Below are 24317 nucleotides of genomic sequence, written 5' to 3'. Positions count from 1 at the left end.
CATATAGGCAATTAACTTTGAATGTACCGAATAACAGGATGTTTCTCCCAACAACTGATGCAACTCATGGTTCATTCTATTTTATTTTATTTGTCATCAGTCATTTCGTAGACCGTTACATTTATATATGTGGCTAAACTACAGTACATTAGTTTATTTTAACTATCCTTGGCTGGTTTAACTTATATCAAAAAAATGCTTTTTTAGGTATTTTTCTGGTCATTGTCACATAAATTTTGTCGCTGTGTGAGTTATAACAAGACATTATTCTGTTCAGAGGCACATGTTTGGCATAGTTTGTTCTATGATTACTTATACAAAACAAGTTTCTATTTCTTAATGAGCGAATGGGAGGAGCAGAGAAGTTTGAATTTTCTAAAATTTCCGAAGAGCATACTCTAATTGATATAACATTATTTATAAAAGCAACTCCTCCACGCCTCCACCACGTACCGTCCGCCATCTGCACCCCACCATAGATGGTACGCAGCACTTTCCTTTCGAAAAGTCCCAGTGCGCGTTGGTCCTCCACGAGCATCGTCCAGGTCTCGTGTCCGTAGAGAACTACCGATCTAATAAGCGTTTTGTAGATAGTCAGTTTGGTACGGCGGCGAACTCTATTCGATCGGAGAGTTTTGCGGAGTCCAAAGTACGTACGATTTCCTGCCATGATGCGTCTCCGAATTTCTCTGCTGGTATCGTTATCGGAGGTCACCAGTGAGCCCAAGTACACGAATTCTTCAACCACTTCGATTTTGTCACCACCAATACAGACTCGTGGTGGGTGGCTTACGTTGTACTCTCTTGAGCCTTCCTTCATCCTCTTACGTGCCATAATATCAATGTCGTCGGCGAAGACAAATATTTAACTGGACGAACTTCGCGAAAATCGTACCACTCGTGTCAATCCCTGCCCTTCGTATTATTGTATGTGGATTTCCCTATTGGACCCGACCGTTCGAAATAGTTGCTCCTTGAACAGTCGTTGGAATCGCCGTTTTCACCTTCACACCGGTTTTCATAGTAAAGTCTGTCAAAACTGACAAGTCTGCCACGTGCTTTTTGCTGTTTCCCTCGGACTTCTCTTCCTTTTTCCGATGTTTTGACATCTGTTTTGACAAGGAGCAAAGAATAATGTAATCTACCAAACATTTATTGAGTTTGACAAACCTTGCTGCAAAAGGAAACGTTTGAATTAGGCAAGTGAATCGACCTTCGAATCCATTGGTCAAGTAAATCCAAAATACTCCCTCCAAAGGGATGTTGAATGAGACACGAAAGACCATCACCTTGCCGTAACCCTCTGCCCGGACTCGAGAATGCCCATGAAACTATAACTACGCACATCACCCGATCCATCGTCGCCTTGATCAACCGGCATTTCTGCAATACCTGACGTACGGCGAACACCTGATCTGTGGTAGAGCGTTCACCCATAAATCCCGTCTGGTACTGCCCCACGAACTCTCCTGCAATTGGTGTTAGTCGGCGGCATAAAATTTGGGAGAGTACCTTATAGGCGGCGTTCAGCAATGTGATTGCGCGATGATTGCTTGTAACGAGGTTACAGAACAAAAAGATATACTTATCCCCAACCTACCCTTATCATACCTTCTTTAAAAAAATACTAAGTGTTAGCAATCAAGGACTTTCGTGTCGACTAGAGCGCCAAAGGAAGCTGTCAAAATCATACATGACATTCATGTTTAGGCCACCGGAAAAAGGTTTCCGAAGGCGAAATCAACCGATGTAGGCACACGGGTGTAGAATAAAAGGCAATATATGTGTATAGCCAGAATATTCCATCTGTGTAATGAGATATCATTCCGACCACGAAGCAGTGAAAACGTGACAGGAGAACTTAGTTGTGAGCACCCAAACCCGAACAGTAGCTTAGCATAGAAAAGTAGAGTTTAGTGCAAAGGTTGAGCGAGCTGGTAATAAAAAGTAGTCGTGTTTCAGGAAAACATTGACTAGAGTCTGTGAGAAGGTGGTACGAGAAAACCTAACCAAGACTGCTCAACACTGCGTGAATTGCAGTAAACTAAAAGGTAAACCTTTAAACGAAGGTCCCACTCTAGGGCTAGAAGTCCGGCCGCGAGCCCACCTTGGTCAGCAGGCCCAACCTACACGTGTCGACAAAACGAGTGACACCCTGGACGGTGGTACGTATCGACCCGAACGACCCGAACCCTCTCAGCTAAAGCTTCCAAGTTATCGTAGACCACCGTACTAGCCGCCTGCAACCACGATCAATACCGCCGCTCTGTAAGTTCGTATGCGGCCAGCCGCCGTTCGGTAAGCTCAAACGGCAAGCAACCGATATAGCATCGCAGCCAACGTTCGACGGCTGATGGTGTATGTCAAGGATTTAAGCTACCACCCACCAGCATTATGCAACAATCGCGCGCAACGAAACCCACCACCTGTGCAGCACCCATCTCGACAGTGACGTACGCAGTAAGCGATACCCGATACTAACCCCTAGAAATTAATGTATTGGAGAATGGATGGCGTTCATTGATTAAAAACCTACACACTTAACTCATTTCACAGTATTCGGTAAATTTTACCGAATTCTCAACAGCAGAACTGTTCGGTAATTATTTTACAGATTTTCTGTGATTTTTTCCATTGCTCAACTGTCAAAATCACCGAAAATCAGTAAAATTATTTACCGAACAGTTCTGCTGTTGAGATTTCGGTAAAATTTCACCGAATTCGGTGATTTATTTTAAGTGTGTATGTTTGAATGAAACGTTGAGTTGTGAAGTGGAAGGTTTATAGAAAGATACGCAAATCGAATGTTTTTTTTTTTGTTCTTTGCGGCAATTTTAGTTGTTTATTTCCAATTATTCTCCGTCTGTTGGTTTCACACGAACGGTTCGCCAGTGTATGATTTTCGGACAACCCGCCCTGAGGTCTCTAGCCGGAACGGGAAGTTTATAAATTGTTAAATCGCTCCTTCGCGGTGACCTCGGTCACCTGGCGCATAAGTGAGCTCCCTTTAAACCCTGAAAACAGCCCCGCCCGTTACATTTGGCGCCCAGCTAACGGTAATTTTTGGATTTGTAAATAATTTTGAAGTAGTTTTTGAAGTAGTTAAGTATTTGAATTGATTTATAGGTGTAAGTTTGAATTGAAATTTGTAGAATTAAGAAAATTTGAATTATGGAATTGAATTAGGAACTTAGTTGAATAGATTGGAGAATTAATTCGGATTTTGTTTGGAATATTCCCCTTTATATAAGCCTTCTATCTTACAATAAATATTGGCAGTTTACTATAAATAATTTATTAAAATTAGGAAATAGAATATTTCGAATACATCCTTCCTGTTTCGTTGGAGGATCAAATTGACGTAAAAGTCGGTTTGTAGAATTGGCATCAGTACAGCCTGAAAAACAAAATAAAGGAATTCATTAGTTCAAATGAGTAACCATTTAGCTCACCATTTTATGTACTTCATAAACCCTAACGACTTATTAAGTGACGAGGTTGATTACGAATTGAAGTTAAGGTGTCTATCAGTCGAAGGAACATTACAGGATAGAAGACAGGTACTAAAGAAAGCATTGTTGAGCGAGGTTAAAAAACCTAGACAATTAATTTCAAAGAAGTCATTAAATCAAGAGTACCCTATCGTATCACAGAAATTGCAAGATCTACAGCATACATTAGAAACCGGTTGCCCTGAACCGAAACACATTTCTAGATTACGACATTACAGAGCCAGAATATTAAGGATTGACGCGATCACTAGAGAACAACAGCGAGTAAAATCAGAATTAATTGCGTTTGCAGAAGGACTGTTAGATAGATACGGTAACCCGGAAGACAGACGAAGTAGCCTTCCACCAGCAAACGTGAGGTTGAACTATTCCAGCGATAGGATACAAGATTTCGTGAGTAGAATGGATAACGACACAGCACTCAATTTTCCACCGTTGCCAGACGAGGTGGACGTGAATGCAGTAGAGCATGGGCTACTGGATATAGCAGCTGGTCCAGCACACCGAGCCAGTCTAGGAGATTGGGCATCGAGCACAACTTTCCCAAACAGCAATAGGCCAGGAACTCACTACGCCCCGAACTCGAATCTATTACCACTTCGACAGCAACAGGAGAAAACAAATGATCGCGAAATGCTTGGAGATGAAATGAAAAAGGAAATCAATGCTTTCATCAAAGAGACAATATCGGAACAGATGTCGATTATGATGGAAGAACTGAAGAAAATAAGTCTACAACAACCTCCCGAGCAAACTCAACAGCAACCCCAACAACATCAACATACTCCAGGTAGGGTAACATATGCGCAGCAGGTTCAGAGGGAAGACATCTCACCACTGACGCCACCACCACGGTCACTACCAAAGACGACGAACCCAATCGCAACCACGAATCAACAAAGAGGCATCGAAGAAATTAGTAATCAACTTAGAGGAATCTATCCGCCAATAGGACAACGGGCACCACAAGACATGCAACTACTCTCGCTAACACAACCACCGCCACCACTACCATCGCCAACAAAAAAAAAAGACATGAAGAAGAACAGATGGGACACACGACACCATCCATCCACTCCTGCGGCAGAACCTCAGCCTCCCAAACCTTGGTAATTATCCAGTGCAGCGTTCTAGCCAGTGCCTCACCACCGTGCTTAAACAGCTCTTCTGATAGTCGGTCAACTCCAGGGGCTTTGTTATTTTTCTGCCGGCCAATCTCATCCTGAATTTCCTGGAGATTCGGAGCCGGAAGTCGTATGTCCTGCGCGCGAGCTCCTAGGTTCATTGCCATACCGCCACCGTTGTCTGCCACATCGCCATTCAGGTGCTCTTCGTAGTGCTGCCGCCACATTTGGATCACCTCACGCTCGTTCAAAAGAAGGTTCCCGTTTATGTTCTTACACAAATCGGGCTGTGGCACGTGGCCCTCACGTGAACGGTTTAACTTCTCATAGAACTTTTGTGCGTTATAAGCGCGGTACAGTTGCTCCGTCTCTTCACGGTCTCGATCTTCCTGCTGGCGCTTTTTCCTCCGAAGAATAGAGTTGTCGTTCCGCGCCCTTTTGCATCGTGCCTCGTTTGCTCTCGTGCGGTGTTGCAGCAATCTCACCCATGCTGCGTTCCTCTCCTCAACTGCTCACATTCGCCGTCATACCAGTGCGTACGTTCGTGATGTCGGAGAAGATTTTACCGTCGATTAGAACGTGGTCGATTTTCCGTTTCTTGATTAGGTGATTTCCGCAGGAGGCTACAAAGTTTATGCATCGTTGGCCCTTGTCGTTCAATGCGTTATGCAGAGACTTCCGGTCCGATAACCGGTCCGCAGTGGGCATCAATCGTATGTCTGCTTAAGCTGCGCATATAACGCTTTTTGCTCGTCGTCGGGTTTCCCTTCGTGTGGGCAGTGCACGTTGATGATGGTATAGTTGAAGAAACGGACTTTTATCCTCAGCTTGCACGTCCTTGCGTTGATTGGCTGTTTATTGCACTATGAAGCCGGTTCCCAGTTCGTTGGTGGTGCCACAGCTTTGGTAGAAGGTAGCTGCTCGATGCTCGCTTTCCCACACTTTCTGTCCTGTCCTGCAGCGCTACGACGTCGAAGTTGTTGGGATGTAATTCATCGTAGTTTATCCTGTCGCCACCTGTGCAGCCTAGCGACTTGCAGTTCCATGTTCCAAGCTTCCAATCGCGATCCTTTTGGTGGGCTTCGTGGCCGTGCGGTTAGCGACGTCAATCGTCTAGACGCATGTGCTATGGTCCATAGCCTATGGAGTGTGGGTTCGATTCCCGCCCCGGTAAGGAGGAAACTTTTCGTGATCGAAAATTTTTTTACTGGTCCACTGGGTGTTATGTGTCCGTTGTCTAATGCTAGGTGTTAAGTGTTCAGTGTGTTAAGTGTGCAGTGTGTACGACTTCTGGTCGAAGATGGTGTTCCTGTCTTTTTTTTATTCGTCGCCTTGGTCGTTGTAGATTGTATCGAGTCGTATATCTTGTGTAAGTGCACCAATGTCAAAAAATAGAGCTGATTTTTTTTATTGTCAAATGCTATATGAAATTTGAATTGTACTTGTTGAGATTTAAATTAGAATTCTCGCTTAACTTTTCAAAAGGTCCTAAGTAACATTTTTTTCATGAATTAATTTGAGTAGTGCAATCAAAAGCTTTCATATTGGTCTGTTGATTGGGCTATTCAAATTAATTCATGAAAAAATGTTACTTAGGACCGTTTGAAAAGTTAAACGAGAATTGTATTGGGCTTGGGATGGCATACATTGTGTTTGGATTGATTTCTTTCGGTTAGATTATGTTTTCTAACTAGATGGGGTTCAAATTTGGTTTGGTGCATTTAATATTGATTAGTTTTAAATTAGATTAGGAAGGTTTTGCGTGCAGATGGATTGAAGAGGACTAGGATAGTGTTTGGATTTTTATTTATATTGGACGTGAATTAATTAATGTGAAAACTGCATTTATGTTAATTTTGGATTGAATCTAAATCGAGTTTAAATTGGTTTTGATTTCTGTTAGATCAAATTTGGTTTTAACAGGTTTTAACTTGAACCTAATTTGATTTAGGTTTTTTTGGATGTTTAGGGTCTGTCTCAATTGGATAATTAAACTGAAATTAAACTTAAAAGTGACATTTCAATAATTATCAAATAACCCTGCTCGCAGAGCAAGATTACTTTTGAAAGATATCGAATCATTTTCCATCGATGTCCTATTGGAATTGCTGGGTAGCACCAGCCATTCTTATTACGGGGTGATTTTTTAATTTTCGAACTGTCACTTTTAAGTTTAATTCTCCAAATGAGACAGACCCTTAGTATAAAATTTTGATTTTAATAATTTGGACGTTGGATGTTGATTTGAATTTAAATCTGACTTAAAGTTTGTATCAAAAGAATGCACAGATAATTGTTTCGTATTGTTCCGAACTTGTCACTTATATTTTTCGTGTTTCTGTCAATCACGGTTTGATCTATTTTCTTTCTGTAAATGATTTTGGAATAAATTTAATAGAAGTTTAAATTGGATTTTTACTTTTATTTCGATTCGCTTAGGATAGAGTTTGGAATGGATTTAAATTGAATTTGGACTGAAGTATCTATCTTGGAACTGAATTTTGTATTGATTGCAATAAGATAGTTTTGGATTGAGCATGGACAAGATTTTGATACTGATTTTAGAATGTTTTAGAATAGATTAGAAATGGATCTAGTTTAATTTCAGTTTGGATTAGAATTTAATTTGGACTATAATTTGGTTTGATTTGTAGTGGATTTAGACTGTACTTTAGATTTGATTTTGATTTAAATTGGTTTGGACAGGATTAATTTAGATAGATCAGGCTCGTCTTGAATTTTCGTTTCAAACCAGATTTGGTTCGGATTGAATTAATCTATACAAAAATACAAATTGGATTGAATTATTGTTGAATTAGATTTTTTTTTCATTTTGAATATTTGGGATTTAATGTAAACTGAACTTGAACTAGTTTGTGTTTGGATTGACTAGAATTGAATTAGATTTATTTTAATTAAATGTGAAATAAAGTTTGCATGGATTTAGATTCTAGTGAACATCGTTCTAATTCGGATTGGATTCGGATTCATTTGGTACTGAATTTATATAAGATGTTTTTTTTGCATTTTATCGATTTTTTTTAGTGAAAGTATACTTAGAACCATTTTACAACTTGAAATTGGAGTTTTCATATATTTTTTAAAATTGTCATAGAGTAGATAAAGGGGCGAATGTAGTGAGCAGATATTGGAAATCAAAATTTTGAAAATGTTTTGGAAGTAAAAGTTGTAGCGATCGTTATTCTTAACATGAATGTGAATGCAAAATAACATTCATATTGAACTTCAATATTAAATGATTTTCAATTTCAACTTTGCCCATAGTGCCTGTATTATTCCATGGACTTATATGATAAATAATGTAAATACATAATCAACTCGAGTCGACAATGCGCACTATATTCAATGATTTGCATGTGCCAGAGAAGAACAAAAAACAAAGCTGCTTAGTTGAGCAAAATGAGACAGAGCAATTGATGAATGCATATTGCTAAGAGCATTCATATGTGAAAGAGCGTTAAATAAAGACGATTGAGAGCATGACAGAGAGTATTGTATTGTATTTCGAAGGCATTGAGGACGCTCAGTTTATTGACGATTTTTCACGCGGATAGACGTGTTCGGTCAGTGTTCGGCAACATCCAAGTTTGGATACGACAGGCCCCCTTCAAGCTCACAATCTTCCGGCAACGCTTCCTCGAGATGCTACACGTATACAGTGACGACATCAGGTTGCTTCAGCGAATCTATGACAAAAGCTCGAAGGACAAAAAGTCGAATGAACAAAAGGTCGATAGAAAAAAAAGTCGAAATTACAAAATAATTAAAATTGAAAAGCCACAGTCTTGAAAACAATACAAAGCAAGAAGTTTAAATGCGTTGTTTTGTAAGTTTAGAGTGCATTTAAAAATATCGTGGTGCGGGTTTTGGTGATTACGGTATAAAGTTTTAGGTAAAGTTAGTGTTCACCTGGAACCTGGTAGGACTGTAAGCAATTCATCTTAAATTTTTAAAAAATAGAGAAAAGGTTAGATACTAAATATTACACAAGGAGAAAGCATATGAGGAAAATCAATAAAAATCGAAACATTTATACAAGAATGGCAAAAATAGTAATAGAATATTTGATTCTCAATTCCAGTGTTCGATGAAGATTTTGTCTTCGAAGTTCGACCGGCCACCATCGGTCGCCGCACACTCGAAGTACTATTATTCGACTTTGATGCTTATTCCCGTCACGTAGTCATTGGAGGATCGCAACTTGCGCTGGCGCACGTTGACCTGACCGATCGTTTGGACATCTGGCGCCCATTAGGACCATGTTCTGAAACGGTATTAGTGCACGATTTATTTGTTTTTTTATTAATAAATTTTTTGACTACCCTTCCAGGACCCAAAGCAAGACCACGGTGACGTCATGGTTTCCCTTTCATATCTTCCCTCAGTCGAAAAGCTAACCGTAGTGATTATCAAAGCAAGGAATCTCCGCGTCGTCGACGAAACTCGGGGCACGTCGGACCCCTACGTTAAAATATCGCTCCACAATCTGGACGGAAAGCGCCTCAAAAAACGTAAAACTACCGTAGCAAGGAATACGGTTGCACCAGTCTACAATGAAGCACTTACATTTGACATAGCCAAAGAAACGCTTAAGAGTTGCTCCATTGAGCTGCAGGTCCGACATGATAGTCTGCTGGGCAAAAACGAAGTGCTCGGTTGCGCCACCGTTGGGAGTGGGCCGGACGTTAGACCGGAGGATCGCACATTCTTCGAGGAACTGTTTCGCAATCGATCAGCTACTGCTCAATGGATCGCACTGGCCGACTGGAAGACCACCAAATCTTCTGTGGTTAAGTAAAGAAATGCTAAAGTTTAACTCAGTAAGGGTAAACATAGCTGCAAGTTTTCAAGCAAACGTCCAACGTACCTTAATCTATTGCTAGTTGTTAACCAAAAGGGCAGCCAACAGAAATTTATCGCATTGTTGAATGTTTCAAATGTTGCTGTATAAATCGATGTTTAGTACCTGTTGTAAGCAGAAAGAGACAAGTGAAGCCCTTCTCTTCCTTGAGTTTGAACACTTGACTAACGATATTTACTGTAGATTATACATTCTAAACCTATACACCACCCTAAACGTATACTGTAGAAGGCTTGATTAGTGTTTCTAAAACCCATTCACCTATATCTTAGTTTCCTGTTCCCGCACATTCATAACATTAAGACATGAGACTTAATTGCAAAATATCAATCTTCAGGCACACCAAAGAATGCAAGGGATAAATAAATGAATAGATTTTGCGGACAAGTAGTAACTATTAGCTATGAAAGCAAACAAGAGTAGCGACAGATGCATATTAAATCAGAATAGAAGTACATATATACAAATAATTATCATTACTCTGAATATTTATTTAATGTTTCAAAAATAAAAATATTTACCAATAGCGGTAGACGTAGAAATAAAAACCTGTAATGTCTGGGTCCGAAACTCCACCCAAATCAAACTCAAAAATTTTAATAGTGTTGGAAATCTAAGTTGAAACGGTGGTCGCATCATAGCAATAAAGGATGTTGCCGATCATAATTTGGCCACGCCGGTGACTAATCGCAATAAAAAAAATCAACTTAAGTCGAGTCGAGCCAAGCACGAGATTCAGTGTCTCGGCCTAATAATTGAGATCGAAATACGTATCTGTGAAGAAATACAGCGTGGTAGAGTTAATTGGAATAGTACCAAATTAGCATTGGCGTAACTACAGGGGGGCTAGGGGGGGCTATAGCCCACCTAGGATCCAAATAGCCCCCCCTAGAATTTTTGCTACTTCGCATAAGTATTGCACATATCTAGCTGTCTGAGCTTAACTACAGATTATGAATTTTATTCATCTTCTCTCTTTTCAAATCTGTTTTTGGTTTCAGGTTTTTGAATTTCGAATAATTCAGGACCACTTTACGATTTGCAAATTCTTGCTAAAACATTTTTTTTGCGAAAAACACAAATCCAAAAGAGAAAGACAAAATCTTTCACTTTCATGTCTGTATACTACCTCTAGATAGGTAGCATACCGTGAGATACGTTTTTCGGAATCTTTTACGATAATAAGCTGATTCGGGGGCTATACCTCATGATAGAGGCCATATCAAAATTATATCAACATATGTTATTATGTTTTAAATTTTCTCAACAAAATTTGTTACAATATCTAAATTCATATAAAAAATAACACTACTTAAAACAAAAAGTTTTGAAATTATGTTACAGTTTTGTCACAAAGATAACATATTCTGTTAGAAATTTATAACAGAATCAGATACATAATATATTGTTAACTGTGTAGTTGAAAATTTTTACAGGTCGTAATAGGTTTCAGGATTGTGATCATCATCAGATTTTTTTGAATTTGTCTGAACATGATTATTTTTCAAGAACATAAACTAAGCCTTTGCCAATTTGGCAATCTTTTTAAATTACATCAACGTATGATGATCTATTTGGCTTGGAGACTTCAGCATGCTTAGGTGGCCGAAGAATTTCAAACAAATCCTGATTGTATCAATGAAATTTCTCAGCAAATGAGCAATATTTTAAAATTTTCAAGTTTTATTGAAGTTTTGTTGAAAACATTTATGATCTCACGCTTTCTAAAATAGACCTGTAAGGCGCAGGATCAAAATGTTATACAATGTTTCATATGCATGTATCCAATTCAGCCATTTCTGATTTGTCTGGTAAAGTGTTTGAGGGATTTCGTAATGTCGCTACTTCTTGAAAATTTTAAATTTTCAGTAAACAATTTAGGCTTCTTTATTTTCGACAAAGTTCTGGCAAATCTCTCGGATTTTGAAGAGAGATAGTTTAAATTTAAATGAGAAAGAACTTGGAATGATGTTGGATGGCTTATAAAAATCCACAGACTCATTTTGCTTTACTAAGGCTCCTATGATTTTCTCACGAAATTTCTATTTTTTATAGGCTCAGTGTCGTGGACCATAATTCATAATGTTCAAGTCGTCAATGGATGTGTTGTATATTAATAGGTCAATGTTTGTTTGATCGGCCAACTTGCGAGCAATATATATTAGTTGTTTTAAGCATTGAGCGAAAACGATAACCTAATTGTTTTGAGTGAAAAAGTAGAAACATTTAAAAAAAAAGTTAGCCCCCCCTAGAATTTTCCATTAGTTACGCCAATGCAAATTAGTCTTTTCATTTCATTTATTTAGTTAACATCTAAACAGATAACACTGAATCAACAATTTGACGCCACAATGCACGGTTCGAGGCCGCATCTCTCCATCCTCGGATACGCCCCACGCTCGCCCGTAGTAGGCCCGACTTCCACAGATGATGCGCCTTCGTATTTCACGACTAACGTTGTTGTCAGCCGTTAGCAAGGATCCGAGGTAGACGAATTCCTCGACCACCTCGAAGGTTTCCCCGTCTATCGTAACACTGCTTCCCAGGCGGGCCCTGTCGCGCTCGGTTCCGCCCACAAGCATGTACTTTGTCTTTGACGCATTCACCACCAGTCCAACTTTTGTTGCTTCACGTTTCAGGCGGGTGTACAGTTCTGCCACCTTTGCAAATGTTCGGCCGACAATGTCCATGTCATCCGCGAAGCAAATAAATTGACTGGATCTGTTGAAAATCGTACCCCGGCTGTTACACTCGGCTCTCCGCATGACACCTTCTAGCGCAATGTTGAACAACAGGCACGAAAGTCCATCACCTTGTCTTAGTCCCCGGCGCGATTCGAACGAACTGGAGTGTTCGCCCGAAATCTTCACACAGTTTTGCACACCATCCACCGTTGCTTTAATCAGTCTGGTAAGCTTCCCAGGGAAGCTGTTCTCGTCCATAATTTTCCATAGCTCTACGCGGTCTATACTGTCGTATGCCGCCTTGAAATCAACGAACAGATGGTGCGTTGGGACCTGGTATTCACGGCATTTTTGAAGGATTTGCCGTACAGTAAAGATCTGGTCCGTTGTCGAGCGGCCGTCAACGAAGCCGGCTTGATAACTTCCCACGAACTCGTTCACTAATGGTGACAGACGACGGAAGATGATCTGGGATATCACTTTGTAGGCGGCATTAAGGATGGTGATCGTTCGAAAGTTCTCACACTCCAATTTATCGCCATTCTTGTAGATGGGGCATATAACCCCTTCCTTCCACTCATCCGGTAGCTGTTCGGTTTCCCAGATTCTGACTATCAGTTTGTGCAGGCAAGTGGCCAGCTTTTCCGGGCCCATCTTGATGAGCTCAGCTCCGATACCATCCTTACCAGCTGCTTTATTGGTCTCTAGCTGTTGAATGGCATCCTTAACTTCCCTCAAGGTGGGGGCTGGTTGGCTTCCATCGTCCGCTAAACTGACGTAGTCATCTACTCCGCTGCCTTGACTTTCACTGCCTGTACTCTCAGCGCCATTCAGATATTCCTCGTAGTGCTGCTTCCACCTTTCGATCACCACACGTTCGTCCGTCAAGATGCTCCCATCCTTATCCCGGCACATTTCGGCTCGCGGCACGAAGCCTTTGCGGGATGCGTTGAGCTTCTGATAGAACTTGCGTGTATCTTGAGAACGGCACAGCTGTTCCATCTCTTAGCACTCCGCTTCTTCCAGGCGGCGTTTCTTCTCCTGCAAAAGGCGGGTCTGCTGTCCCCGCTTCCGGCTATAACGTTCCACGTTCTGCCGAGCACCTTGCTGCAGCGCGACCGCCCGCGCTGCGTCCTTCTCCTCCAGAATCTGTCTGCACTCTTCGTCGAGCCAATCGTTCCGTCGACTTCGCCCCATATACCCGACGTTGTTCTCCGCTGCGTCGTTAATGGCTGCTTTGACTGTATTCCAGCTAAACTAGTCTTATGGAAGTCAAAATTCAATTTCAAATCTATCTCAAGCTATGGTGTCCCTAGGTCAGTGTAGTGACATACATTGTCTTGGTTAATTAACAGGTTGGTTGATTAGTTTGAGAGTTTGAATGATGATTTATCTAGTATAATAATACACTTCTGTATTAATAATACACTATACAGAGAAAACTAACGAATGATAAGCGAGAAATGAAAAACAAAATGAGTAAGTAAGCAATGAGCAATGAGTAGTGAGAATAAGAAGTAAGAAGTGTAAAATTATAAGTGAGAGTTGAGTAGTGAGAAATGAGTAGTGTAATGAGTAGTGAGAATGAGGCGCGGGAAGTGAAGAGTATGAAGTGAGTTATGAAGAGTGAGAAAAGAAAAGTGAAAAGTGACTAATGAGAAGTGAAAAGTGAAATGAATAGTGAGAAGTGGGAATTGAGAAGAGTAAACTGAGAAATGAGTACTAAGAAGTGAGAAGTGCAAAGTGAGCAAAGATAATTGAGAAATAGTGCATAGTGAGACATGCTCTAAATCATTCTCACTCACTCGCTCTAACTCATTCTCACTCACTCGCTCTAAGTCATTCTAGCTCACTCGCTCTAAATCATGCTCACTTACTCGCTCTAACTCATTCTCACTCACTCGCTCTAACTCATTCTCACTCACTTGCTCTAACTCATTCTCACTCACTCACTCTAACTCATTCTCACTCATTCGCCCTAACTCATTCTCACTCACTCGCTCTAACTCATTCTCACTCACTCGCTCTAACTCATTCTCACTCACTCGCTCTAACTCATTCTCACTCACCTTCTCTCACTCATTTACACACATTCTCACTCGCTCGCTCAATCTAACACACTCATTCTCACTTACTCACGAATTCTCACTCACTCGCTTTCACTCAATCACTCGTTCACTCACTCGCTTTCACTCAATCACTCGTTCACTCACTCACTCACTTTGACTTACTCACCCACTCTCACTTACTCATTTTCACTCACTCATTTCCTCTTTCTCTCCCATTCAATCGCTCTCTCTCACTCATTCTCTCCCTTTCTCTCGCTATCCCAACAAACAACGACAAGCTACTAATAAGCATCTAGGTTGAATTATTGTTTATTTGTGATCTTCGTAGCTGAATAAAATGAATGCTAAATAATTCGCTAGACAGATTTCATTTCAGCATCTAATCTAACTAATATTCGACATATGGCCTATTTATTTGTTTACTACCTTTATTTGAAGTCGAACTAACGTTTTCGTTTTATCACATTTCAGCATATTGGGAAAGTTTAACAATATGCTGAACTAATGATTTTTAAAGTTCTCTGTTCGACTATGATGTGATGCTCTGAAAGGGTGGTCGAATTGAGTTTGAATAGTAAGTTAATAAGCAAGCATTAGACATCCTTCTTAACCGTTGTCCTTCTTAACCATTGGATTTCACATTTATCTGATCTATCGCACAGTGGAAAAAAGCATTATGCTTTTCAGTTTGAAAGAAAATCTGGATTCTAGATTTGGAAAATTTGATTTATAGGAAAATAATGAATTATTTTCAAGACATGCTTTTTATATTCATGATTTATTAAGCTGTCGGAACAAACAAAACTGCTGGAGCAATGAAAAAATCATGCATTCATGCGCAACTAAATTTAAAAATTATTTTTACGTATTTTTCCAAGTGTGCGATGGTTATGACTGGCTGAACAATGGTCGAAATAAAAATCTTGTACAGTTATTAACAAACTGTAGTTTGACAGATCGACTTATTGAATAAGAGTCCAATTATGATTCATATCCAGCAATAAGTTTATTTATGTTATGCATTGAGTGAGCCATATCTAACAAATCAAGGATGGCGCGGATGACAACGTTACCGGCAGATGATCAAATGACAGCAGTTCGAGACCCGATTTAGGAAAGTTTTAAAATGATCATATGAAAATAGCAATTGCTTTAAAATACGTTCATTGGAGATCTTAATGATGTTACCTTCTATGTGTTATTATTTTCGAAGAATTCACATGTAGCTGAATTGAGGCTTAGTAAAATGCCTATTAAAGGTTTAACGAATCAGTTAATAAAGTTGTTTTTAAAAATGAGATATTGTAGTTGTATAACTTCGCCAAAATTGTGTGAACAAAGCTTGAACAGAAGTTGTGATAAGAAATAGTACAGACATAATTCAACACAGCGCTGAATTAAATCATCACACTGATGTTAGTTCAACTAGTGAATGTTTGTTGGGATATCTCCCTCTTCTCGTTATTTTTCCAACTATTGTATAAAGAAATCCGAACCAAAACCCCGAAGTGTAAACTCAAGCACGGGCGAGGATACGCAGATTCTCAAATCCCGAAGCAAAATCCTGAAGTGTAAACCCAATCACGGAAAATGTTTTGACAGTGGAGACTTATCGGCGGAAAATTTTCCCTGACAAAACCCGGAGCAAAATCCCGTAACAAATCCCGCGGACACGTTTTCCGAACTGTAAACCAGCCTTAAAGGTAGCCTCACACCTCGGGAATTTGGTTCGCGGATTTTTTCCCCATGCATTTTTGCATATGCGATGTTTTCGGAATTTGGACACGGAAAATCAAAATCCCGGCCCCATTTAAAATACACGGGGCTCAAAATCCGCTGGAAAATTTTCCCGAGGTGTGAGGCAGCCTTAAAGACCACCTTTACACCTCGGGAAAATTTTCCTCCGGATTTTGGTCCCCATGCATTTTAAATGGGGCCGGGATTTTGATTTTCCGTGCCCAAATCCCGAAAACATCGCATATGCAAAAATGCATGGGGAAAAAATCCGCGGACCAAATTCCCGAGGTGTAAGGTAGCCTTAACTTGGCCACCTGGCTTAGAAACCTCGCAGGTAACCATTCCACGGATTCGTTTAACTTTTAGTTAAAATTTGACAGTTCGATGGTTATTTCGCCGTGGTTAAAAATAACCCTGCTCCGGAGCATGGTTAGATTTTACAGTTCGATAGTTTAACTTTGTTCGCGAGAAAATTGGCGCCAAATCCATTTCGTTTCAAATAACTATCAATCTGTCAAAACTCAAATGGGTCGGCTTCGGAGTAAAATTTTAACCACGATGGAAAAATAACCATCGGAATGTCAAATTTTAACTAAAAGTTCTAGAGTGCTTTGAAAATAGGTCGTATGTGCAAAAGAGAGTCTCTCTTTGGATCTATTCTCTTTCGATTATTACCAAACTATACAAAAGTTTACTTCGAATTTCTTGGTAGATATCCAAAGACAATAGCTTTATCTATCATGCTGAAGTGGAAATGTAGCAAAACATGCCAAACTAGCCGATATATTAGCGAAAGAGAGCGTGATCAAAGAGAATCTTGGTTCACAGGACACAGCCTTAAAAGCTGCCTTAAGGTAGCCTCACACCTCGGGAATTTGGTTCGCGGATTTTTTCCCCATGCATTTTTGCATATGCGATGTTTTCGGAATTTGGACACGGAAAATCAAAATCCCGGCCCCATTTAAAATACACGGGGCTCAAAATCCGCTGGAAAATTTTCCCGAGGTGTGAGGCAGCCTTTACACCTCGGGAAAATTTTCCGCCGGAATTTGGTCCCCGCGTATTTTAAAGGGGGCCGGGATTTTTATTTTCCGTGCCCGAATTCCGAAAACATCGCATATGCAAAAATACATGGGGAAAAAATCCGCGGACCAAATTCCCGAGGTGTGAGGCTACACAGCAAAAAATAATGTAATGTGCATCGATGTAATTTATGCGATGTACCAAAATTTCTATGCGATGCCAAAATTGTAATGCATATAAACATTCACTTTGATGTAATTTTACATTGCTTGGAAATTACACAAAAGCAGAATAATCAATTTCCCTCACGTAGCATTTGCGTAATATTAGATTAGTAAAACATCGAATATTACACAGAAAATGATGCAACCCATAGGATCCAACAAAGTTGTGTAAAATTACACAAATATGGATACAATATTGTATCCATTGATAATATAATTTTCTCGCAACACTGCGGACTTGACATCAACGACATCGGTGCTTTTTGGTCGCCATGTTTGTTAGAGGCGGAGAGTCGCTCGGTTATTTTTACATTTTTCACGCGGTCCGATTTGTTTAATTCGCGAGTTTGATTTGTTTGGTGAAAATAGTGTTTTTAATCCGTTTAATTAAAGTGATATCCATCATCGAAATGGATCTAAACGAATCCGAATCTTCCATGGATTGTTCACTGAAAATGTCGGTTTTGGATTTCGACGACGACGGCAATAGAGTAAGAAGCAAAATGATGGATTTTAGGCCATGGAACTGAGCAGCCGATCTTGAAGGCAATCCTCAGAATTGGAAACTAAGTGCCAACTTCAATCCAGCGCAAAACTATCCCGCTGATTTGACGATTCGGATGTGCTTGGAATGACCAAAACAGGCTCGATTTGCAGGTTTGCATTTATGATTCAACTTTTCGAGATACTAAAACGGAAGGCAATTGGTGCTAGTGCGTTGATATTTACTTCCACGAGAGAGCTAGCTATTTATGCGTAGAAGTTCGCCAAGCAGCTTGGGAAGTTTGCTGCGCAGTTTGCGGCCATCTGGATGCTGCCGGATGTGATTGTTGCACGCCAGGCCGAAATTCAGCGCTGCAGTATTGTGTGTTTTACCGAAGAGGACCGTCTTTTCGAGATGGGTTTCGGCGAGCAGCTGGCAAAGACCTTGTGAAGGTAGCTCTAGGCAAAGCAGAAGGCCCTGCTCCGTGCACCGTTATCGAAGCTGATGGACTACTTTCGAGGCTTGGGTGATCGCACACATAGCGCTGTCGGCCGGGACGTAGCATTACGTTGAATAGATTTTTCTGGTAAGTTTTTAATATCCTATTCTAGGAACTTTTTTCAAATACGCGTAATTGCAGGGTGACCACTCACCCGCGATTCCGGTAGAGCCGGGAATTTGAAATCACCGGGAAAAAGCTGAGAAAACTCCGGGAATTTGATGAAGTCGCCGGGATTTTTTTTTTCAAATTTATAATCCAAAAGAATATGTTAATTTTATAATATAGCAGATCTGATTATAACTTTAAATCACTAGAACTCGAGGCTGTATATTTGAAATGAATTATGAGAATTACTCGAAAAAAGCATCTACAAACCAGGACTGATTTGCGATTTTGGCGTAACTTATTTTGTAATCAAACATTGGAAGGCAAACAGTGTTGTCCTACATTCTGTGCAAGAAGTTCTGCTCTTTGATTTTACACCATCTAAAAGTTTATATATTTTTAATTTATTAAGTGCAACTAAAAGAGGGATATTTGAATATTAAAAATGTCTTCTTCTTCTTATTGGCATTACATCCCCACACTGGAACAGAGCCGCTTCGCAGCTTAGTGTTCATTAAGCACTTCCACAGTTATAAACCGCGAGGTTTCTATGCCAGGTTACTATTGTTGCATTCGTATATCATGAGGATAACACGATGATACTTTTATGCCCAGGGAAGTCGAGACAATTTTCAATCCGAAAATTGCCTAGACCGGCACCGGGAATCGAACCCAGCCACCCTCAGCATGGTCTTGCTTTGTAGCTGCGCGTCTTACGGCACGGCAACGGAGGGCCCCCAATGTCATATTAATCTGTCTAAAAAAATGCACGCCAGAGCAGCAGGAGTGTGCGCACTGAAAATACACTGGAGTATTTTCATTCTGAAGCGAGCATTTTCTGAGAAAATAACGATATGTACCAACAGAATAACCTTTCCTCTATCAGAAAAGGGAATTAGTTTTAGAAGAAACGTTTGCATTCTACAGAATCAAATCGCAAATCAGTCCCGTAACAATGCTATGAAAGTAAATACAGTAACCGTTCGCTAACTGGGCTAAAACACCAGCCCAGTGAACGAACGCCGTGAGTAATATAACAACTTTTTAACTGGGCTGACGAGGAGATGGATTTGTTTTCCTGACTGGCTATGACCACGATTGGTCCATCTTGCCAATAACTGCTTTTTAACTGAGCTTCGGCCCAGTTTAAAAGCGCCCAGTTCTGTTCTTTTAATTTTATTATTATTCAGACTAAGGCCGAAGCGAACACGGTTTTCCGGATAAACTGACACGATTGATCAAAGCGACGATGGATCGGGTGATGTGCGTAGTTCGAGTTTCAGGGGCATTCTCGAGTCCCTTCGAAACCCGCAGAGGGTTACGGCAAGGTGATGGTCTTTCGTGTTTGCTATTCAACATCGCTTTGGAAGGGGTAATACGAAGAGCAGGGATTAACACGAGTGGTACAATTTTCAATAAGTCCGTCCAGCTATTTGGTTTCGCCGACGACATAGATATTATGGCACGTAACTTTGAGAAGATGGAGAAAGCCTACATCAGACTGAAGAGGGAAGCTAAGCGGATCGGACTAGTCATCAACACGTCGAAGACGAAGTACATGATAGGAAGAGGTTCAAGAGAAGACAATGTGAGCCACCCACCGCGAGTTTGCATCGGTGGTGACGAAATCGAGGTGGTAGAAGAATTTGTGTACTTGGGCTCACTGGTGACTGCCGAAAATGACACCAGCAGAGAAATTCGGAGACGCATAGTGGCTGGAAATCGTACGTACTTTGGACTCCGCAAGACGCTCCGATCGAATAGAGTTCGCCGCCGTACCAAACTGACAATCTACAAAACGTTCATTAGACCGGTAGTCCTCTACGGACACGAGACCTGGACGATGCTCGTGGAGGACCAACGCGCACTTGGAGTTTTCGAAAGGAAAGTGCTGCGTACCATCTATGGTGGCGTGCAGATGGCGGACGGTACGTGGAGGAGGCGAATGAACCACGAATTGCATCAGCTGTTGGGAGAACCATCCATCGTTCACACCGCGAAAATCGGACGACTGCGATGGGCCGGGCACGTAGCCAGAATGTCGGACAGTAACCCGGTGAAAATGGTTCTCGACAACGATCCGACGGGCACAAGAAGGCGAGGTGCGCAGCGGGCAAGGTGGATCGATCAGGTGGAAGATGACTTGCGGACCCTCCGTAGACTGCGTGGTTGGCGACGTGTAGCCATGGACCGAGCCGAATGGAGAAGACTCTTATATACCGCACAGGCCACTTCGGCCTTAGTCTGAATAAATAATAATAATAAGGCCGAAGCGGCCTGTGCGGTATATAAGAGTCTTCTACATTCGGCTCGGTCCATATTGCTACACGTCGCCAACCACGCAGTCTACGGAGGGTCCGCAGTCATTCATTTCATTTATTTAGTCTACATCTAAACAGATAACACTGAATCAACAATTTGACGCCACAATACACGCTTCGAGGCCGCATCTCTCCATCCTCGAGTACGCCCCACGCTCGCTAAGTCGTTCTGCACCTGGTCTGCCCATCTCGCTCGCTGCGCTCCACGTCGTCTCGTACCTGCCGGATCGGAAGCGAACACCATCTTTGCAGGGTTGCTGTCCGGCATTCTTGCAACATGCCCTGCCCATCGTACCCTTCCGGCTTTAGCTACCTTCTGGATACTGGGTTCGCCGTAGAGCTGGGCGAGCTCATGGTTCATTCTTCGCCGCCACACACCGTCTTCTTGCACACCGCCAAAGATGGTCCTAAGCACCCGTCTCTCGAATACTCCGAGTGCTTGCAAGTCCTCCTCGAGCATTGTCCATGTTTCATGTCCGTAGAGGACTACCGGTCTTATTAACGTCTTGTACATGACACATTTGGTGCGGTGGCGAATCTTTTTTGACCGCAGCTTCTTCTGGAGCCCGTAGTAGGCCCGACTTCCACAGATGATGCGCCTTCGTATTTCACGACTGACGTTGTTATCAGCCGTTAGCAAGGATTCGAGGTAGACGAATTCCTCGACCACCTCGAAGGTATTCCCGTCTATCGTAACACTGCTTCCCAGGCGGGCCCTGTCGCGCTCTGTTCCGCCCACAAGCATGTACTTTGTCTTTGAGGCATTCACCACCAGTCCAACTTTTGTTGCTTCACGTTTCAGGCGGGTGTACAGTTCTGCCACCTTTGCAAATGTTCGGCCGACAATGTCCATGTCATCCGCGAAACAAATAAATTGACTGGATCTGTTGAAAATCGTACCCCGGCTGGTACACCCGGCTCTCCGCATGACACCTTCTAGCGCAACGTTGAACAACAGGCATGAAAGTCCATCCCTTGTCTTAGTCCCCGGCGCGATTCGAACGAACTGGAGTGTTCGCCCGAAATCTTCACACAGTTTTGCACACCATCCATCGTTGCTTTGATCAGTCTGGTAAGCTTCCCAGGGAAGCTGTTCTCGTCCATAATTTTCCATAGCTCTACGCGGTCTATACTGTCGTATGCCGCCTTGAAATCAACGAACAGATGATGCGTTGGGACCTGGTATTCACGGCATTTTTGAAGGATTTGCCGTACAGTAAAGATCTGGTCCGTTGTCGAGCAGCGTTGTCAACGTCAACTTCCGGAGGAATTCCTAGAGGAACTTCCAGAGAAATTCCTAGAGAAACTTTCGGAGGAACTCCTAGAGGAACTTCCGAAGGAACTCCTAGAGGAACTTCCGGAGGAATTTCCGGAAGAATTCCTAGAGAAACTTCCGGAGGAATTCTTAAAGGAACTTCCGGAGGAATTCCTAAAGGAACTTCCGGAGGAATTCCTGGAGGAACTTCCGGAGGAATTCCTAGAGGAACTTTCGGAAGAATTTCTGGGTGAACTTCCGGAGGAATTCCTGGAGGAACTTCTGAAGGAATCCCTGGATGAACTTCCGGAGGAATCCCTGGATGAACTTCCGGAGGAATTCCTGGAGGAACTTCCGGAGGGATTCCTGGAGGAGTTCCAGAAGAATTCTTGGAGGAACTTTCGGAGGAATTCCTGGAGGAACTTCCGGAGGAATTCCTGGAGGAACTTCCGGAGGAATTCCTGGAGGAACTTCCGGAGGAATTCCTGGAAGAACTTCCGGAGGAATTCCTGGAGGAACTTCCGGAGGAATTCCTGGAGGAACTTCCGGAGGAATTCCTGGAGGAACTTCCGGAGGAATTCCTGGAGGAACTTCCGGAGGAATTCCTGGAGGAACTTCCGGAGGAATTCCTGGAGGAACTTCCGGAGGAATTCCTGGAGGAACTTCCGGAGGAATTCCTGGAGGAACTTTCTGGAGGAATTCCTGGAGGAACTTCCGGAGGGATTCCTGGAGGAACTTCCGGAGGGATTCCTGGAGGAACTTCCGGAGGGATTCCTGGAGGAACTTCCGGAGGGATTCCTGGAGGAACTTCCGGAGGAATTCCTTGAGGAACTTCCGGAGGAATTCCTGGATGAACTTCCGGAGGAATTCCTGGATAAACTTCCGGAGGAATTCCTAGAGGAACTTCCGGAGGAATTCCTGAAGGAACTTCCTGAGGAATTGCTCGAGGAACTTCCTGAGGAATTGCTGGAGGAAGTTCCAGAAGAATTCCTGGAGGAACTTCCGGAGGAATTCCTGGAGGAACTTCCGGAGGAATTCCTGGAGGAACTTCCGGAGGAATTCCTGGAGGAACTTCCGGAGGAATTCCTGGAGGAACTTCCGGAGGAATTCCTGGAGGAACTTCCGGAGGAATTCCTGGAGGAACTTCCGGAGGAACTTCCGGAGGAATTCCTGGAGGAACTTCCGGAGGAATTCCTGGAGGAACTTCCGGAGGAACTTCCGGAGGAATTCCTGGAAAAACTTCCGGAGGAACATCCGGAGGAATTCCTGGAGGAACTTCCGGAGGAATTCCTGGAGGAACTTCCGGAGGAATTCCTAGAAAAACTTCTGGAGGAATTCCTAGAGGAACATCCGGAGGAATTCCTGGAGGAACTTCCTGAGGAATTGCTGGAGGAAGTTCCAGAAGAATTCCTGGAGGAACTTCCGGAGGAGTTCCAGAAGAATTCCTGGAGGAACTTTCGGAGGAATTCCTGGAGGAACTTCCGGAGGAATTCCTGAAAGAACTTCCGGAGGAATTCCTGGAGGAACTTCCGGAGGAATTCCTAGAGGAACATCCGGAGGAATTCCTGGAGGAACTTCCTAAGGAATTCCTGGAGGAACTTCCGGAGGAATTCCTGGAGGAACTTCCGGAGGAATTCCTGGAGGAACTTCCGGAGGAATTCCTGGAGGAACTTCCGGAGGAATTCCTAGAGGAACTTTCGGAAGAATTTCTGGGTGAACTTCCGGAGGAATTCCTGGAGGAACTTCTGAAGGAATCCCTGGATGAACTTCCGGAGGAATCCCTGGATGAACTTCCGGAGGAATTCCTGGAGGAACTTCCGGAGGGATTCCTGGAGGAGTTCCAGAAGAATTCTTGGAGGAACTTTCGGAGGAATTCCTGGAGGAACTTCCGGAGGAATTCCTGGAGGAACTTCCGGAGGAATTCCTGGAGGAACTTCCGGAGGAATTCCTGGAGGAACATCCGGAGGAATTCCTGGAGGAACTTCCGGAGGAACTTCCGGAGGAATTCCTGGAGGAACTTCCGGAGGAATTCCTGGAGGAACTTCCGGAGGAATTCCTGGAGGAACTTCCTAAGGAATTCCTGGAGGAACTTCCTAAGGAATTCCTGGAGGAACTTCCGGAAGAATTCCTGGAGGAACTTCCGGAGGAATTCCTGGAGGAACTTCCGGAGGAATTCCTGGAGGAACTTCGGGAGGAATTCTCGGAGGAACTTTCGGAGGATTCCTGGAGGAGCTTTCGGAGGATTTCCTGGAGGAACTTCCGGAGAAATTCCATGTGGAACTTTCGGAGGAATTCCTGGTGGAATTTTCGGAGGAATTCTTGGAGAAACTTCCGGAGAAATTCCTAGAGGAACTTCCGGAGGAATTCCTGAAGGAACTTCCTGAGGAATTGCTCG

At 42.4% G+C, this 24317-nt stretch overlaps 1 protein-coding gene across 3 annotated transcripts in view; it reads left to right on the top strand.

Moving 5' to 3' along the window:
- LOC134212543 (synaptotagmin-B) overlaps positions 1-10066 on the top strand; it is a 115555-nt gene extending 105489 nt beyond the window's left edge. For all 3 annotated transcript variants that reach the window (XM_062690508.1, XM_062690506.1, XM_062690507.1), the window contains exons 6-7: positions 8739-8929; positions 8988-10066. In XM_062690508.1, coding sequence (XP_062546492.1) covers positions 8739-8929; positions 8988-9455 — 659 coding nt within the window. In that variant the 3' untranslated portion in view covers positions 9456-10066. The remainder of the gene's footprint in view (positions 1-8738; positions 8930-8987) is intronic.
- The last annotated feature ends 14251 nt before the right edge of the window (positions 10067-24317 follow it).

This window comes from Armigeres subalbatus, chromosome 2 (genome assembly GCF_024139115.2).
Source record: "Armigeres subalbatus isolate Guangzhou_Male chromosome 2, GZ_Asu_2, whole genome shotgun sequence".
In the NCBI taxonomy this organism is placed as follows: domain Eukaryota; kingdom Metazoa; phylum Arthropoda; class Insecta; order Diptera; family Culicidae; genus Armigeres; species Armigeres subalbatus.
The sequence above is the reverse complement of the archived record's forward strand: the minus strand, read 5'-3'. Positions and strand labels throughout refer to the sequence as shown.